At 41.8% G+C, this 19,889-nt stretch overlaps 1 protein-coding gene across 2 annotated transcripts in view; it reads right to left on the bottom strand.

Annotated features, from left to right (window-relative positions):
- Positions 1 to 19,889, bottom strand: part of SGK1 (serum/glucocorticoid regulated kinase 1) — a 116,742-nt gene that overhangs the window by 7,010 nt on the left and 89,843 nt on the right. Inside the window, exon 1 of one of the 2 annotated variants that reach the window (XM_051854148.3) lies at positions 977 to 1,208. The exons of the other annotated variant lie outside the window; for it this stretch is intronic. Coding sequence (XP_051710108.1) covers positions 977 to 1,010 — 34 coding nt within the window. The 5' untranslated portion in view covers positions 1,011 to 1,208. Of the gene's footprint in view, positions 1 to 976; positions 1,209 to 19,889 lie in introns of those variants that run through there. 2 annotated transcript variants of the gene reach the window in all.

Genomic DNA, 19,889 nt, shown 5'->3' with positions numbered 1-19,889 from the left:
CGAGCCGGTGACGGCGCTCCGGCGCGCGGACCGGGGCTGGAGGCTGCCCGCGGCGGCCGGGCTGTGCAGGCGGCGAGGCCGCTGCCTTCCAGTAACCCCGTCGCTGGGAGCCGCCGGGGCGCTGCAGCCCAACCGCGGGCGCGGGGACGCGCGCCAGCGCTGGCCGGGGGGTGTCTCTGGCTCAGACCTGGCCGGGAGCGGCAGAGACGGCTGCAAGTTCCCCCTCTTCGCTGGGCCGGGTACCTGGCGCTCGCCGCTGCCGTCTGCGGTGGCTGCCCTGCCCTGACCCCTTGCTGCCCTGCCATTTTAGAGTTTGCCTACTGGAGCCTCCACACTCCCAAACACCAGCTGTCGACCCAGGAATAGCCTGCGAGGCGCTTTTTCCCTTGGTCTTGGGCAAGGATTTGTTGTGCAGGCACAGCCACCTCGTTTGCCCTAAAATGATCTAGTCTGGTATCCTGCTTGGGTTTTTCGGTCGCAACAGCCCCAGCTCGGGAGAAGAGAGCATGCATCCTTCTCTCTCTTGGAGACTGGTTGATGAAGTTTGCTTAGTGCTGCTCTCTTAACACAGCACGGGCTCCAACTTAAAGCAAGGTTTGGGTAATTCCATATCATAGTAATTGGCCCGTGTCTGCTTCCTTGTGAACAGATTCTGCCCAGAATACCAGCTATTGCCATTGTACCCCTGGCCCATGTTCTGCCAGTCAACCAACCCAGCCCGGTCCTGTTCCCACCTGTTCCTCGCCAAGTCTTGCCTTGACAAGACAGCAAACATCACTCAGACTGCCTACAAACATCAATCTGCCCGAAGAGTCTTGCCTTTTGTTTTAAAACACTAAATTAAGAAATCAAAATCCCCGCCCTTCCCCCCCTCCCTGCTCCTCACAGGTGCCTGGCCCATGCCCAGTAATTTCAAAACCTCTGGGCATCCTTGTGTTACCGGCTCCATCCAAATCAGAGTTCGGAAAGCACTAACCTTTCAAAGGGGATTTGATAGCCTCCTCTTTCATTCTTCAAGCTGCCCAGGATATAAGGTGGAGGACTGATTTCTGGAGGCTGGAGGTAGTAAAGCTCACTTGTGATGGGACTTGCCTCCCTGCTTCTGTCTCTGAGATGATAAGGGAGGCTGAGCCAGAGGCCAGCTGTCCCGGTTCTGCTGCGAACCCCACTTTATATCTAGGGAATTTACATACAGGAAGGGAGCAAGCTGCAAAGTTCATCACTGGGCCATTTATTCCAACCCCCCCCCCCTTGCAACATCATCCAGCAAATTACAGTCATCAGCGTCCTAGGTTTATTACACCCTCACTAAGACACACAAGAAATGTAACTTAACTGATTAACATCACAAATCAGTGCAGAAAAAAATTCAAAACATATGCACAGGGTTCATTCTCTCTGAGAAGATCGGCGGCATGCGTTCCAGGAGGGACGTGAAATTCGAGTGAGAGGGCTCTCAGTGGAATGGAGAAGACACACAACCATATGATTTGTGGTTAGAGCAGAAGAGGAATGTCTGATGGGCTTCTGCCTCCCTCTACACGAACGTTCAGCGCTTGGAGACGGAATGGCCAGCTAAACTTATCATTTAACCCGAGAGAATCAAGTTGTTGAGACTGGCCTTTCTTCCAACCGGATACCTGATGGGTGGAGCAGGCGCCCCCTGTTCTGTCCCAGCAACCTACTAAAGCTTCCGAACAGGAAGGTGACACACGGCGGTGAGCGGGGCGGGGAGGCAGGGCACTGTGTGTGACGCGCGCCGGGTAGCACCGCGCAGTCTCTGGGTCGCCTGTGGCTGCTATTCTGTTCTTCCTTCCTGTCGCCAGTCTCTTTCTCTGGGTCAGATAGTCCTCCTACCGGGAGCAATCCTGCCCCTTCCTTCTTCCTCCCTGGTGGCAAAGTGGCCTGAAGTGCCTCGCCAAACTGCTCTTGGAACTGCAACCTAGAGGGCGCTCGAGTTCTCCGGGAGAACTGCAGACGCGCCTGCTTTCCCTGCCTTGCCTCCTGAGGTTTAATCACTTCAGAGAATTTCTAGACCACACTTTTCTGCATTCAAAGATCATATAGAAGATTTGGTCTGAGATAGACTGGTTACCTCCCGAGTCGCCCAAACCAGTCGTCTCACAGCTATGCCTCGTGCTGGGAAAACTGCAATTAAAACTCCCCAATGGAAATCACTCACCACTTTGTAAAGTTTGCACCAAAACATTTTCTGGTGCATGCATATTTTAATACTTTGGAAAACTGTTTTCTGCTTCTCTACTTTATTTCTCTTTAGTGGTGGACTATGAATACTGAAACCTTAAGGCTTTACCAGAATATGGCCATATAATTTAAAGGCTCACAAATCACTGATATTTCTCTATACATTAGAAGAGATATTTTGAAAAAAACACTTTATAAGACTTAAATATATCCACTCTGGGCTACTCTTAAAATATGTCAGCTATGTTGGTCTTGAGTTTCCAGAGATAATATTTTCCACCGTAGACAAGGCAATTTTTATTGCTCAAAGTGCCATAAATTCTAGAACAATTTTGTGCATAGTTTAGGTTCCCATGCTTTTCAATTCATTGATTGATGAATGCAGAAACCATTCCCTGAAGCATCCTCAAAGAAAATGTAAAGATCAGAAAAAATGATTATTACTCTAGAGAGCAACAGAATGGAGTTACCAAGTATATATCTCTCTTTTTTTTTCTTGCTCTCTGTTTTTTTTTTTTTAAACTGTGTTCATCAAACATAAAATGATGAGGACAAATGAGTTTGTTCATGGGTAACTAACTAGCTATGGAGGTTATAAATAAAGTAGATAACCAAGAGAAGAACATACTACCTATAATAATAGTGTTAAGAGTTATTAAACCCACAAAACCATATGCATCATTTATTGCAGGCCTTTTTTTTTTTTTTTTTTTTCAAAACAGAGGTGATAACACCAATGTTCTACAGCCATCCTTCTAGAAAAGGGAGACCACAGGAAAGCTGATAGGAGGGTGGGGCAAAGTTTTGTTGCAGTTTTTTTATGTTAATTGGGGATAGGTTACAGGGAAAGTCAATAGAAGTTCCTGGAAGAAAAATCAAGGTGGCAAGAAACCAGTGGGTCTACAACAGGCTGAAAACTCACCTCTTCTTTGGAACGTTGCCAAATTATGATTTAGCATAATCCAATGAACAAGAAATAAAAATAAGAACTAGCCATCAACTGGAATACAGTATGAAGGATAAGGAGTGATGTATATTTGACAGCTTTATATTTCGCTCTTAGAATTGACCTACAAAATGATGTCCAGGGAACTTTCCATATGATTATGAAAAAGGATGCACTGGTCTAGATAGAAGAATGAATTGGAAAAGTCTTTAAGTAAAAATTCAAAATTTTCTGTGACTTTTTAAACTCAAGAAAACTAAGCCTTATTGAAAGCCTTATGTGTCCTTGACATAGATTTATTGCTAGGCATTAGCATTGTAAAAGGCCATTTGCCAACTTAGAGAAGTTAACTTGTGATGCTAAAACATCAAACTCCATGGCAAGGACACGTCAGACTGTTGAGATTGGGGGCCCCACTCACTCTAGCCTGCTCTGTCTCCTTTTCCCTCTATTCTGTCCGGGGTGAACCCATGTGCACATCTGCTTCCCTTACAGGCCCCCGGTTCTGGCAGCACAGCACTTGGGATCTTTCTACAACATATACTAGCTGTAACCAACATGCACCTACCCTTTATTTACAACGTGCCAATAGTAAATAAGGGGTCTATCTTTTTGCCGGACAGCTTTTATCAAACAAATGTGCAATCTGAAAGCTTTAATTCGCTCAGTGTAAATGTCTTCCTCTGCCTCTCCCATTTCTGATCCTGTAATTAATCTAACAAGAAGCACAGAAGCATCTCAGGCCTTCCCTAAGGACTGTTTCTTGGACACGGAGCCTACAAATTGCAGCAACAAAAGCCAGCCGTGGAAGCAGCAGACAGGGATGGCTGGCAGAAGGCTGATTCACATGATTTTAATGTGTAGCAGTTTCCCGAGCCTCTTTGGACTGCAACCCTGATCATTGTTTGCCACATCCATTTTTATGTCACTTCCCCCGCAGGCTCAGGATTGTCAGCAGCAGGCTGCTGGCTGGCTCTTCGTGGTACACTTTAGTCAGCTACAATTGAAATCACCACCTGCGAGAACTCACCTGAGGTAGTCTTTAAGCTGTTGTCTTGTGATCTGCCTAGTGGGGGATACTAATACTTACCGCAAATACATTGTGAAAAGTAGTAGAAGTAAAGAATTTGGTAAGTGCCTCCTACAAGTTGGAATCTCATAGAGAAAATGTGATGTGTCAGGGGCTGGCATTGGGGTGCACTGGGTTCAGCTGCTGCTGAGAATGTCTGCATCCCATATCAGAGTGCGGGTTCAAGTCCCAGCTCCTTCACTTCCAACTCAGCTTCCTGCCAATGCAACTGGGAAGGCAGCAAATGATGGCCAAAAAACTTGGATTCCTGACACCCGCAAGGAAGACTCACGTGGAGTTCCTGGCTCCTGGCTTCAGCACAGCCCTGGCAGTTGCAACCATTTGGGAAGTGAACCAGTGGATGGAAGAGTCTCTCTCTCTCTCTCTCTCTCTCTCTCTCTCTCTCTGTGTCCTATCACTCTACCTTTCAAATAAATAAGTTAAAAAAACAATAAAACCTCATGTATAGCACAGGCCACTTAATCTTCTGGGCCGAGGATAGGCCTGTGTGATAGGAATTCCAAGAGAGACCTGAAAGATTATCCTATCTGTTCTTCAAACTTCCCCTAGCTCCATTGTCTCCCCCACAGACAATGCTCCAGAACGTGCTGGATCAAAGAACTAAATCCATGATAACCTGCTCACCAAGTGTTTGAAGTAAAGGCTGAAGTTTGGAGTTAAAAAAAAGCAAAGACTAACCCAAAAACCAACTAAAAGAAATTTTTAATTACTCAAGGTGGGAGGGAAATGGTAGAAGGCAGACATGGGCTTGCTGAGAATAGCAGAGAAGGCCAGGCACTGCCTACCATTTTTCTAGGTTATTCAGCTCATCCTCTAGAAAGACAAGAGGAGCCGGCTCCAGCTGACACTGATCTCTGTTATTTTTCCTCTTCCAGGTCGCCATGGAGCACCTCTTTCGTGGCAGGCACTTTAGTGAGCCAGTGGACTATTAAGGATGTCCAAGCAGCATTGCTGCTCTCAGGGAGTGCATGGTCTGTGTTTTCCCACTGTGAGTGGTGCTTTGCGAAGAGCAAAGGTGAGCTTACAGATCCAGTATTTTTGCTTTCCTGAAGCCCAGCTATGCCTTACACTCTCACGTTGGGCATGTCAGACCATTTGAAATATCTTCTTTTTCAAGTGAGGAAGAAGCTAGAAGGTCTCCTGCAGCTCTGATATGCACAGTTCTGTGATATCTGGAAAAAAAATGAATCCCTAAGCAACTTCTGGGGGGCCCAGAACTACCTCATCTGGTTTCCTGCAATAATGCACCTGACCTCAAACCCTTAGGACCCACACACACACAGACACCCACCTTCCACTGCTGCTCTGAGTCAGGAATTTTATGCTCTCGGTTCTTTAAATCCCAGGCACCTCTCTGGACTTTGAGTTCCTTGAAGCCAGGTAGCATAATTCATGTTTCTCACTTGCCTAACATTCTCCAGTCAGGTCCTTGCCTGCCTCTCTTAACCTTTTCTTTTCCTCTCCCTGGCTTTCCCTGTGTGCTCACTCCATCGAATGTTCTGTGTCCCTTCCCACACCATGCTGGAGTCTGCTGAGACTCTTTGTCTTTGCTGGGCCCTCCACCTCCTACCTTTCCTCCTCTGGCTCCTTGTCACCTCTTAGATTTCCAAGTCAATGTCACTTACGTGGAGGACCTAAGAAATCAGCAGGCCATCCTTTGTCACTCACCAGATTTTAATGACCTGTATATGACTTTGAGTCTCCAACAATCTTCTTGGGTTTGTTGTTGATGTTCCCTATTTAGCAAGTAATCCCTATGAGCTGGGGATTGTACCTGTCTTATTATCCACTCTGTTTTTGGTGCTCCAAAGAGGGTCTTGCCATAGGAAATGCCTGAGAAATGAAATGGTTTAATAATGTGCCCCTTCTGTATTGTTGGGCACATGGTTGGTTCTCAGCCGTATTTTGTTTTCTTCCCTTCACATAATAATCAAGGATATGTTTCCACAGCAAAGACTTTATATCCCACTAGAAACAGAAACCAATATACCAAACCAAATAAGAAAACCCCTCAGGATTCACTGTTTCATTGTATATTACATAATATGCTCACCAGTTACTTCAGAAGACTATCCTAGCCTTTAGGGATGATGTAAAATGAAGATTTTGAATCAAGATTGTTCTTTTCATCCAATGTGACCAACAAACAATCGCAATAAGTAGCAATTTTTCAAGAAAATAAAACTTGATGCTCTCTTCCTAAAGACAATGATGAATATACATAGTGAAAAGTTCACAGAATTGTATCACTGGCAAGGTGACTTTGCAGCCTTTTCTCGCCTTGTTTGGGCAAATTCCAGTTTAGTCTCTTATTCCAAGAACCACAGAGAATCTTCCAACAAGTCAGATAAGTATATCCACTTTTTTTTTCCTTTTAACACTGCTACCCAATTTCCTCTTTACCCCTGTATTAGTCAGGGTTCTTGGGGGCAGGGAGGGGAAGGAGGAAACCAATAGGATATGTATCTAGGTTTAGTATCACTTATCTAAAACATTTGGGACCAGAAGTGCTTTGGATTTTAGATTTTTTTCAGATTTTGGAATATTTGCAAATATCTTGGGGATGTGACCCAGCTTTAAATACAAACTTCATTTATGCTTCACAAATACCTGTACCCTTAGCCTGAAGGGAGTTAAAATAGGTAGAGAAACCAGATGAGGTAGTTCTGGGCCCCCAGAAGGTAGAGAAACAAACTGAGAGAGGGAAAGAAGGAGATCTTCCAAACATTGGCTCACTACTCAAATGCCCACAACAGCCAGGGTTGGGCCAGGCTGAAGCCAGAAGCCTGAAAGTCCATGTGGATATCCCACGTGGGTGGCAGGTACCCAAGTACTTGAGTCATCAACAGCTGTCTCCCAGAATGCACATTAGCAGGAAGCTGGATTGGAAGAAAAACTGGGACTCAGACCAGGCTCTCTGATTTGCGATGTGGGTGTCCCTAGTGAGGACTTAAGTCACTGTGCCAAATGGCTTCCCCATGAAGGGAATTTTATACAGTACTTTCAATGCACATACATTTTGACTGCAGCCCCTCCTATGATGTCAGGCGCAGAATTTTCCACCTGTGGCATCATGCTGGTGCTCAAAAAAGTTTCAGCCTTTAGAACATTTTGGATTTCAGATTAGGAATGTCAATTTATATTCCGCTAGACAGATGAGAGGGATTTATTAGGGGACTTGGCTTCTATGATTATTGAGGCTGAGAATTCCCATGAGTCTCTACCAGCTGGAGACCCTGGGGTGCTGGTAGCATGGCTCAGTTCAATCCAAAAGCCTCACTATCAGGAAAGCTGACATCATAATTCTCAGTCTGATGCTGAAAGGGGGCTGCTCGCTTAAGTCCTAGAGTCTAGGTCCTGGAGAGTCTGGAATTCTGATGTCCAAGAATGGAACTGGAAGAGTATCCTAGCTCAGAGAAGAAATCATCTTCTCTTCACCATTTTTTGTTGTTTTTGTTTTAATCTGGGCTTCTAGTCAATTGGATGGTGCACTCACACTGCGGGCAAATCTTTGCCACCCAATTCACTGATTCACATCCCAGTCTCCCCAGAAATGTCTTCACAGACACGTCTAGAGGCAATGTTTTACCAGTTTTCTAACGATTCCTTAATCCAGCCCAATCAAGACCTAGAAATTCACCATTAAAAGTCCACACTTTGTCAGTTTGGCATGTACAGGTGTCTTTCAAACCATACTTAACCTCTAAATAAACACAATAACAAGGTATTTTTCCACTTAAAATAATGCAACTATCCTATTTCAACTGAAATATGCTAATTCCTTCCCCAGAAGGGGAGGTAAAAGTCCTTTGGTAATGTTTACTCTTTTTTGATATCACATGTCTTAAATACCATGATGTATTCTTAAATACTGCTTTAAAAGCAATATATCCTGTGTTACATGACAAAGGAATAAGAGAGGAATAAAAATGAAGATAGCTGCTTAATAAACACACTGTATATATAGACACAAATGTGTTCTTAACAAGTTAGGAGGGGAAATAAGACAATAATCATTCTTTTTTCTATAACTTGTCAGTGGTCATGGAGCTGGTAGGTATAACAACCTTCTGCTAACCATTCTGCACCTCCTTTGCATTCAGCAAGCTGCTCAGCTGTTTGTGGTTCCCCACCTGACACAGTGACCCAAACCTTCACCCAAACAGAGTCTGGGTCCTGCCAGATTTGGGTTATGGTCTTGGAAGTTGATAGTCCAAGACTGGGCAGGTCCCATTGGTTTGGCTATCTGATGAGGCCGGGGATGGCAATGGTGAGGTGTGTATGGAAAAGGATCACCTGGTGATCCAGGAAGCAGAGACAGTAGCTAGGTTCAACCCAGGCTTTTATAACCAGGCCCATCATGAGCTCTACCTTCCAAGGGCACACTCCTAATTACCTAAGGATCTCGCTCCAGCCCACCTTCTAGACACCATAACTGAATTAAACTTCCACCCTTTAAGTACCATCGACTTACAGCTTTGGGGTTTAATCATCTACATGAGTTCAGGAGCCCTGTCCTATTAAAATTATAGCAATTGGGCACTGCATCAGTCTCTCAAGCATAGAATACCCTAATTACGCTGATTATACCCTTAATATATTGGAAATATTGAGCAAAACCACGAAAGGCATTGACAATGTGGAGTTGCCAAATACCCAATATGCTAAACCTTAGTCCCTGCATGCTTAAAATGCTCTGAAAAGGAGAGAGAGAGAGAGAGAGAGAGAGAGAGAGAGAGAGAGAGAGAGAGAGAGAACTTGTGATATCTATCACTTCAGGGAGCATCCACTATGCTTCCATAAATCGCTACTCCTAAAATTGTAGGAAACATGCCAAGAATCTCATTTTCCATGTAGCTTAGTTTGAAGTATTAAATCTCATCCCCAACTATCAAAACCTCCAATAGCCACCACCGGGTATCCTATCACTAGCAACAACGCCCTTAGCTTATCCAGGAATTTAGGAATCTGTGCATATTTACACTTTCCTAGCAATTAGAGACAATGAGCAAGCAGAGATATTTTGTGCACTGTTCTTTATTCATTTCCTACTATATGTTTCTGTTTGGTAGATGTTTGGTGAGTGAATCCTCTCTATTCTGATCCCACTGTAATTTCTCCTATTTGTCTTTATTTCTCTGCTTTAAACTCAAGATGAACATTAAAACTTCCATTCGTTGCTCAGGCAACACAGTCCAGTGGTAGATGTTTACTCTAGACCAGTTCATGAGAGTAAGTTCAGTTTGGTTTCTGTCATTGCCGTCTGCCTTCTATAAGCACCAGGACTCCCATGATTAGCACCTTCATAGGCTAACTTTCTGAGAACCATCATCCTAGCATCAGACATGTTTTGAAGAACTGTTTCTGAGTTGCTATTTTAACAAATTGTTTATCCCAAAATAACTATTTTATGGTTTGGAGCTAACAGTTTTGGATATATTAACCTCTCCTATTGTGTCTGATAATACTAACTATGCTTCACAATCACCACTTCATGGAAGGTCAAGGGATAAAAAACAAGCTTTTTGTAAGCCCACAAGAAAATTACAGAGAAGAAATTAAATATATAACAAAAGATGGGAATTATAAATGTCTATTCTTCAAACTAAATAAATATGGTCACTTAAAGATGTTACTACTATAATGTTATTTGTTATTTGTCAATAGAGGTTTGGTAAGATGACATTGTGGCCGGCGCCGTGGCTGACCAGGCTAATCCTCCACCTGCGGTGCCGGCACCCTGGGTTCTAGTCCCGGTTGCTCCCTCCTCTTCCAGTCCAGCTCTCTGCTGTGGCCCGGGAGTGCAGTGGAGGATGGCTCAAGTGCTTGGGCCCTGCACCCACATGGGAGACCAGGAGGAAGCGCCTGGCTCCTGGCTTCAGATTGGCTCAGCGTGTCAGCCGTAGCAGCCATTTGAGGGGTGAACCAACGGAAGGAAGACCTTTCACTCTGTCTTTCTCTCTCTCACTGTCTAACTCTGCCTGTCCAAAAAAAAAAAAAAAAAAAGATGACATTGTACAGAGCAAATGACCATTAATCATCACTGAGGGTCCAGTGATGATTTTATCCTTTTGCTATGGGACAAAAAAGCTAAAGAGCAGGAACGGACCTTGACATGCACTGTTTCTGTCTAACCACGTTTACTTCTGTTCCTTCTTGCCTCCTTCTTCCCATCTCTGCCATTTTCCTGTTCTCTTTTCTTAGGGCTTCCATCTTTTTGAGGACTACAGGTTTCTGAAAGGTTTCAAGGACCTTGTACATTCGCCAGGACTAGTGAACCTTTTCCATCTCTTTCCAAAGCAGGTTTAGAGAATTAGAATTAACAGTGCACACACTAAATATACTAGAAATTGTCTTTACATGAAGATATCAAAGAGGCATTCAATAATAACAAACACACTATTAATAGCTACGTTCCTTCCAGGAAAATAGTAAAAATACCTAAAACAGATAACCTTGTTAGAACACAGAATGAATTAGATCACCACTGAATCTAAGGTCTTATCTTCTCAAATGAGCCAATTATTTTTCTTCAGAGAGCAACGCTTTGTGATTTTCACTGATTGCTTTCGGATCCTGATCACTTGTCTCACAAAGAGATTGTGTGGAGGCATGTAGTGGAATTATTGCAGAATCATTGCCATTTCTAAAAGCAACTCAACAACCTCATATGTATGCACTGCTCACTTTAGCACTATTGAGTTCATATCATGTTATATTCATGTATGCATTCTGTGAAGGACAGTGCATGACCAGCACACTAAATGTGCTTTCCCTGTTTTTTAAAGTTTGAAGCTCTATATAAAAGTTGATATTTTTATTTGAACAGCACTGCCAGAGGCATTTCATGCTATTCACAGAATCATGAGCAATTCTCCTGGGGTCACAAGGACCTTAAAGAACACAAACTCCCCCTTTGATATTCCCGATAATCATGTATTGACGTCTCTCTAATTTGTCAGTGAAATCATCTCTACTCCAAAGGTAGCTTCTACCACTATCAACTCTCATTGACTGTTCTTCCTTAGGCTGTGCTCCAATAAATTCATTAAGCTTTTTAAAGGAATAGCTCCTCTTTTTTTTTTTTTTTTCTTTTTAAAAATTTTTAGCCGGCGCCGCGGCTCACTAGGCTAATCCTCCACCTAGCGGCGCCGGCACACCGGGTTCTAGTCCCAGTCGGGGCGCCAGATTCTGTCCCGGTTGTCCCCCTTCCAGGCCAGCTCTCTACTATGGCCCAGGAGTGCAGTGGAGGATGGCCCAAGTGCTTGGGCCCTGCACCCCATGGGAGACCAGGAGAAGCACCTGGCTCCTGCCATCGGATCAGCGCAGTGCGCCGGCCGTGGTGGCCATTGGAGGGTGAACCAACGGCAAAGGAAGACCTTTCTCTCTGTCTCTCTCTCTCACTGTCCACTCTGCCTGTCAAAAAAAAATTTTTTTTTAAGTTTTTTATTTATTTATTTGACAGGTAGAATTACGGACAGTGAGAGAGAGACAGAGTGAAAGGTCTTCCTTCCGTTGGTTCACTCCCCAAATGGCCGCAAAGGCCGGAGCCGTGCCGATCTGAAGCCAGGAATCAGGCGCTTCCTCCTGGTCTCCCACGTGGTGCGGGGGCCCAAGCACTTGGGCCATCCTCCACTGCCTTCCCAGGCCACAGCAGAGAGCTGGACTAGAAGAGGAGCAACCAGGACTAGAACCCGGTGCCCATATGGGATGCCGGCGCCACAGGCGGAGGATTAACCAAGTGAGCCACGTCGCTGGGCCCAGGAATAGCTCTTCTGTCTGTCGTAAAACCAGGTGCAATGCTGGTGCCAAGGACGTACTGCTAAACAGAAGTGAGCATGATCCTCTCTGTATGTTCCACGGGTCAGTCCATCTATTGTAACTGCTCTCGTTGATTCAATGATTACACTAAGTAGCAGACACTATGCTTAGTGCTTTTTAAGCATTTTCCCAATCTTTTAATGATCCTATGAAAAACTGTTACTATCCTTACATATTTTTAAGATCTGAGGCTTAAAGAGGTGTGTGATGTGACATAGCTAGTGATGGCAACATTCAAATTCAAATATAGATGCTTCTCAATTGGTTATGGGGGTGTGTTCCAATAAGCCCACTGTAAGTTGAAAATATCTTAAGTCAAAAATGCGTTGAATACACCCAGTGTACCAAAGAGCCCAGCTCCCAGCTCGACAGCACAGTGCACTGTGGAGCGCACATGCTTCCCCTCTGGGCACTGTGCTCATTGCAGCTCCCCAGCTTGGCAAGCGAGGATCACTTTGCATGTCGTGACCCCAGGGAATGATCCAAATTCAGAAACTGAAGTCCGGTTAATACTGAATGTATGTCACTTCCACACCATCAAAAAGTGCCAACATATCACGTCCATCTCCAGTTGTACACAGAGATTTCTCTCAAGGATAATGATAGGAATTCGCGCTTAGCAGAGCATGGCGGTGGGAGCAGCAGAGCACTGCGACTGAAATACGCTTGCCACAGTCGCTGTGAGTGTGTTCAGAGAGGATTTTAAGTGCAACAATGAAGAGAATTGCACCACATGTTTTGACATAATAATCCTTGGTCATAAAGATTATAACCAGAGGGACGTCAGAGTGACATCAGTTGCTGAGCAGATATCCTTGCAGGAGGACTTTCTGTGTAAGGTTGCAGTGGCCTCTGTGAAGGCCTGTGATTCTGGTGGAGCTTGGTTGATAGTCACTTCCATGCATTCACGCATAAGAACCCTGCTTTCCTAACCTCCTGGCTTTATGTATTTTTTTGTCTCAGGATTGACACAAATGATTCCATGTTGATTTTAATAACTTTCACAGCAAGTCAAACCTTCATTAAGTGGGGCAACGTCTGTAGTATGCATCCTTATTTGTGCTAAATGCAGACCTTTACATAACTGTAGATCATTTTAACTGGCTTTATTTGATTTTAATCATATTTGACCATGTCTGTCAAATTTATCTGTGTTCTCCGGGATGAGAACTATCGTCTCCTTCTGCGTAACCTGGAAGAGAGCTGGGCTGAAAGGCACAGGACAAGTCCCAATTCTGTAAAACAAACCTCTCATTTGCCCTAAGTCCTTCCCTTTCCCAGTTCCCCCCACCTACTGGCAGCATCGAATCTCAGTTTGAATCCCAATCCTTCACTTATTATATCTTCCCCCAAACTCTAGTCCACAGGCAAGCTATTGCCATTGCACAGATGCCCTCTCACCTTTTTGAAGTGAAGGAAAGAGAATTAGAAGAGTTTCCAGGAGATCTGATGTTCAGTTCTGAGTCTCAGCACTTAGGAGTCAACTTGGCTTTGGGCAAAGTGCTTAACTTCTCCAGGAATCCTCAGGGTTAACAGTCATTCTGTTAATCCCACAGGATGGTTGGAAGATCAGATGAGATTAAATAAGGGAGAAAAATTTGAAAACTCAAGTGTGTTGCATAATTTAAAACTCATAAGAATGGCACAGCCTAGCTATTAATATAACATTTTCCTCTAAGAGTCAAAATTTTAATCAGTGAAAAAAGCTGATTGCCATACATTTCTGAAGAGGGAAGGTCAGAGATCAGAGAGCTGGAGTGTGTTCCAATGACCTCAGTCCACCCTGAACCAATCTTAGTTTCTAAGTCTTGCATTTTCCTTTTACTATCAATTTGCACCTTAATAAAATGAAGGAGTTTAAGAAAGAGTCTTTGAGATGATTTAATTCAACCAACTCTCATTTTACAAATGATTCTTTTGGTGGCTCTCTAAGGTCTAATTTTGCTCTCATTTCTGAACATCCCTGGTTTGGTCTCCTTCCTGCCACCATTTTACTCTCCTGTCCTTAGCCCCTAACTCCCTGTCCTTAGCCCCTAACTGCCTGTCCTTAGTCCCTACTCCCTGTCCTTAGCCCCTAACTCCCTACTCCTCATCTGCCCCTTTTTGAGGGCCCTCTCATTCCTGAGATAGCCTGTTTTCATTATGCATTATTGGCCTCTCTTCCTCACTAAGTACAATTTTAAAACTATAGAGTATTTTTATATGTGAAAAACTGTTTATATTTTGAAAAAAGTACTCCTGTTATTGCTGATAAAAATCCAAAATCCTTTTCCCATTTATTTTTCCTATGATAGACATATAACCTGATATCTTATATATTGTTAAATTAAGCTAAATTTGGCCTGAGGCTGCCTCTGCATCCCTACCTGTTAAGCAGCAATTTAATTGAATGCTTATTTTAGGAGTATAGTATTTTTTTTCCCGACGCTGAGTCCCAGCCAACCACAGCAGCCGAGCTTCAGCCAGTCACAGGCTGCCAACTGATCGCACCATGCCCAAAGAAAGCAAACTCTGAGCTCTAACCAGTCAAGCCATTTCTGTATCTCACTTCCATTCTCTGTCTATAAATACTCATACTCTCTGCCCATGGGCTGCCCAACAAAGCTCTTTGACCCTATTCTGGTTCTGAAGGCTGCACAATTCTTGAATTTTTCTTCACTCAAATAAATGCAGGTCAATTTAATTTGTCAAAAGTAGTTTTTCTTTTAACAGCATTATTTTCATGTATTATGAGATAACTTTCTTGGTCAAAATAAAGCTATTAAAGGCTGATTATTTTATTATGTTTAATAAATGCATTGGGACATTTTAACTTTAGATACAATTAAAATCATTAGATTTTTCAATCTTTTGCCATATTAGTTTTATGTAAACTAATATGAAAAGATTCATTGAAATATGAGAAAAATGATTTTGCTAAAATTATACTGCAGCATTTATACTATTTTCCTTGCATTTTTAAGTGAGAAAATTTCTTTGTGCCACTTTAGCTATATTTAATTCTCATTTTAAGACTATGAAAGTCAAAAGTTCTTGGGCATGAAATGAGTGATTTGGATAAAATGATCAGAAGAAAATACACAGTTCCCAACTTAAGGTGGTCTGACCTAGGCCTTTTTGAATTTACTATAGTGCCAATGCAGTATTTGTTTAGTAGAACCTGTGCTTCAATTTTAGGTCTTTTTTGGGCTGGGGATATGTGGTAAGATGCTCTCTCATGATGCCTGGCCCTTGGCAAATGTAGTGCTGGGCACTACATTTAAGGTAGGTCGATTGTGTACAAGCATTTCCTACTTATAATATTTTTAAGTTATGGGTTTATGGGGTGTAACTGCACTGTAATTTGAGAAGAATCTGTACCATGTGAAAATATTTTTAAAAAAATCCTGGACAATCAAGAAAATCAGCCAATTGTATAGCTTTAGGAAGCTAAACTCTTCATTCACACATGAGGTGCTTCTCTGGGTTCAGCTGAGTCTAAAGTCACACATTCACATTTTGGGCAGATGAAAAATTGTAAAAATTGAATTTGAAGACTTTTTTCCTGCTAGACATAATTCAAGTGCTAGAGGTACATGCTCTAAGTATCTTTAAGCACAGGATTTTAGAAGTGACATTTCACTACTCACTGGAATCAATAACCCGTTCTTGAACTTAAAGCTCTCTAAACCATTATAGACGGTGAAAGTCAATCAAACCTAAATGTATTTTTGCTCCACAGATCCTGGCTAAAGAATGCAAATTTTATTTAAATGACTAGGTAAGATTTAAAGTTCTCTCCAGCATGAGATTCTGAAGTCCAGCCATATGTCTATTTCTAGGAAGCTTATCAATCTTGTGTCTGCAGCCCCAGAAAATACGATCATCATTGGCTGTAAAAATTGATGAGTTCAGGAAAAAAAAAAAAAAAAGACAACAAACTGTTGATCCAGTAAAGCATAAAATAGTAACAGTAATGAAGAAATAAAATGTGTTTTTTCTTTCAATCCATAATTTATAAATCCTATGTAAATGTAATCCTGGTAAATGACATAATTTGACCACTAATTAATTATATTACATGCAGTTCTAGGTAATTTTACTATCTCCTTTAACTTTCCTATTCCATTTCTGCAGGTGAAAGAAACAAAAGCACAGAAGGGTTAAATAATTTGTCAAAAGTCAAAAAATAACATGCAGTGAAGTCTGGGGCTAACTCAGGAGACCTTGCTCAATAGTTGACCACACTAACCACAGCAAACTACACAACTGGGCAGCTTCCTACTGCTCCTTGAATGGCCTGCTAATTATCTCCCATGTGTGCTCTGTTGACTAAAAGAGATGTGGTTCAGGAATTTGAAGATCATGTGGCTACTTGTTCTAAGATGAAGGAAATGGATATGAAGGTAGATTTGGGAAAGTTTCAAGTAGAGAAGTAGGAGATCCCAAGAACAGAATCTGAGTGTCAGAGTGGATTCCTGTCTTTTTTGAGTAAGTCTTCAATATGACCTTCAAAATAGACCTCCTTTTACCTTAATTTCTGAGAGTGCTAATTGTATTCATTTTTTAAACATATATTTGATTGTATACCATATATACCATATCCAAGGAACTCTGTTAAGAACTGAATGTGCTTATTTTGGGGAGTAATGGGAAATTATTTTAGAGAGTAATGGGAAATTGTTTTAGGGAGTAATGGGAGATAGCCAAGGAGTTGGTAACTAAATTGAGATGTGGTGTTAGCCATTTGACCACTTTTTCTCATCTCTCTCTGCCCAAGCGTGTTAGGTTTTTATTTGTATCCAGCATAGGGCAATGCGAGTCTGAAGGGAGACTTTGATTTGATGGTCAACTCTTATTTGATTATCCAGCCAAGAGTGTTAGCAGTTATTGTCGTGTTGAGAGCATTATCAATCAAACTTCAACACAGGAAAAGCACAGATAATCTCAATGATTTTTAACAGTAGTCCTGCTTTTATGGCTGGGCATTCAAAAGAAATGCAAGGGGAGGACTCTTAGGAGACAAGTCTTTGCCCAGCATTTATGTGTTTGATGAGGCAGAGGATACATAAGATTTAGGCCAAAGAGTAATTTTATGTTCTAAGGATTATTCCCTTGTTCTCTTCAAAGCCTAGCTTCACACTGCTCTATGGTACCATAGCTAGCAAAAATGTCCTTCTAGAATGAAGTAAAGATATTTGCATTCATAAAGTTGTATAAAGATAAAAGACTAAGATAGTTCATTGCCAGGAGACCTGCAAAATGGAAATGCTAAAACCACAATTTTCAGGCTAAAGGGAAATGATACCAGAGGGAAACATGGATCTTCAGGAGGAAATGAAGAGCATCAGAAATTCACTGTGTGTAGAATGACTCTATGTCTGAGATAGCCATTGTTTTTGTAGTTATGACCTGAGTAAATGAAATCAGTCTACTTAAAGGATTTTCACGTATCCACAGATTTTTTTTTTTTAACTCAATGATTATCTGTAATAGCAAAGGCACAGTTACCTTGAATACTCTGGTGCCTTGTGACATGCAGGATTTATGTGTAAGCAAATGTTCACCTTTATCATATTTCGCTTTTTGCCATTTAATGCCATACTTTAAAGGACTAAGGAAGTGGTTTCTAGATATAAATATGGGGTGTTTTTCTTTCTATAAAAAAATCCAGAAATTATTTTCTTCACTTTTGCATATTTATATAATGAAGATTTCCCTGTACTTGCACTAATTCAGTGACTAATTCATATATTCTCTGAAATATAAAAATATTTCTGTGGTCTATATGTTTTTAAACTATAAATTGTTTCATTCCTACATTTGGAACATAACCTGTTACTGCTCCTGAATAAATATGGATAGGCCTCTTTATACTGATATCTAAGTTCTCAGCAATTTGGGCCAAATTTGAAAATGTGGTGAATCTTAGAAAATAAAAAGAAAGAATGCTGAATCCTAGAAATATAGAGAATACTGAATTTTTCCCTCTAGAAAAAAATTTACACAATGGTTCTTGTTCTTTCAATTTTTACATAGAAGAAGTACAGATATTTTAAAATCCCAAGGGTAGAACTGTTTTTAAAAGGAGACTAAAAGTTGAGTCAGTGAACTCAAAAGGCTTCCATAGCCTTGGCAACTCATGACAAGAGCCTAGGGTGATTACTGATACCATAAACAAGAGTGTCAATTTGTTAAGTCAACAACAAGAGTCACTGTGCACTTACTCCTCATGTAGGATCTCTGTCCTTAATGTGCTATACATGGTGATTTAATGCTGTAACTAGTACTCAAACAGTAATTTTCACTTTGTGTTTCTATGTGGGTGCAAACTGTTGAAATCTTTACTTAATATATGCTAAACTGATCTTCTGTGTATAAAGAGAATTGAAAATGAATCTTGATGTGAATGGAAGGGAAGAGGGAGCGGGAAAGGGGAGGGTTGCGAGTAGGAGGGAAGTTATTGGGGTGGGGAGGAAGCCATTGTAATCCATAAGCTGTACTTTGGAAATTTATATTCATTAAATAAAAGTTAAAAAAAAAAGGAGACTAAAAGTTAAAGCCCAGGGGTGGGGGAGTAGGAAGTGAAGAAGTTACATTTTCTTCCCTGGCAAAACAAGCACTCTTCTAAAATGACCAGCTTAAGCAAAGAAACCCTATCATTTAACCTCTTCATTATCTGACTTCCTCTAAGCAAATAAGATTATCTGTGTTGTCAATACTAGCAGTGAGGAAAAACACATGTTGACAGTGTGGGGAAATGCACCTTACCTTGAAATTCTGATTTCAAGGATATTAGATGCCCCTAGGTGACTATACAACTATCTTAGCAACTGGAAAACAAAAGTGCACAAAAACAAACAACTCAGGTGTCAAAGCCTGAAAACAAAGATAAGAGGAAAAACCTAAACTTGTGCAGCCAGTTTGTTTATTGTCTGAACAAATGTTGGGAATGCATGAGGGAGTCTAAGCCCAATGAACAAAAGTAGAGGAGGTGAGATAATGTATGGGTGACTAATTTTCTTCCCTTTTTCTATTTCCCTTTTTTCTCCCTCTGACAAGTGTAGGCCACTTTTAGATTACAATTGTGGAGAAAAAGGCTTTTTAAAATGACTTTTTTTCTCCAATTACGTGCCAACACCTGCATGTGACAAGGAAGCATACCAATCTTACCCTTTGGTACTCTCACAAAAAGACTGTGAATATGAAAATCTAGTAGGCAATTCTATCAGATTTCAGGGCAAGCCAACTCAGTAATTCCTTACTTCTTAACAAAGTAAGTTTTGTGTGTTTTAAAGCAAATTGTATTTAATGAAAGAGCAGGGTGAGGGGAGAGTGGAGAGCAGGAAAAAGATCTCCCATCTGGAGGTCAGGCTGAAGCCAGGACTCTGAGCTCTACCCAGTTCTCCCATAGGGTAGCAGGGGCCCAGACACTTGAGCACACCTGCTGCCTCCTAGGGTGCACATTAGCAGAAACGTGGACTGAAGAGTACAGACAGGACTTGAACCCACCAGCCACTCTGATATGGGATACCAGCATACCAGGCAAATGCTTAACTCCTGCATCAAATGCCCATCCCTCAAGTGAATTCTATTCGGCTTCTTTTTTGTTTCTACTAAGCAATGTGGACTAGTTAGCTCTGATATTTAATTCTATTTAGACAGTTTATCAAGAGACTACAAACTAGATTGAGTAAATAAAATATTCTCTGATGATGGCTGGCTTTGAATACAAATATTCCATTCACAGGAGTATATTTTTTTCATAGGAAAAAATTAGAACCAGCAGATGGAAGACCTCTCTCTGTCTCTACCTCTCTCAATAACTCTGTCTTTCAAATTAATAAA

This window comes from Oryctolagus cuniculus, chromosome 5, assembly GCF_051225735.1.
Source record: "Oryctolagus cuniculus isolate XC-2025 breed Fujian yellow rabbit chromosome 5, ASM5122573v1, whole genome shotgun sequence".
NCBI classification, from domain to species: Eukaryota; Metazoa; Chordata; class Mammalia; order Lagomorpha; family Leporidae; genus Oryctolagus; species Oryctolagus cuniculus.
This window is presented reverse-complemented; position numbering and strand designations above follow the sequence as displayed.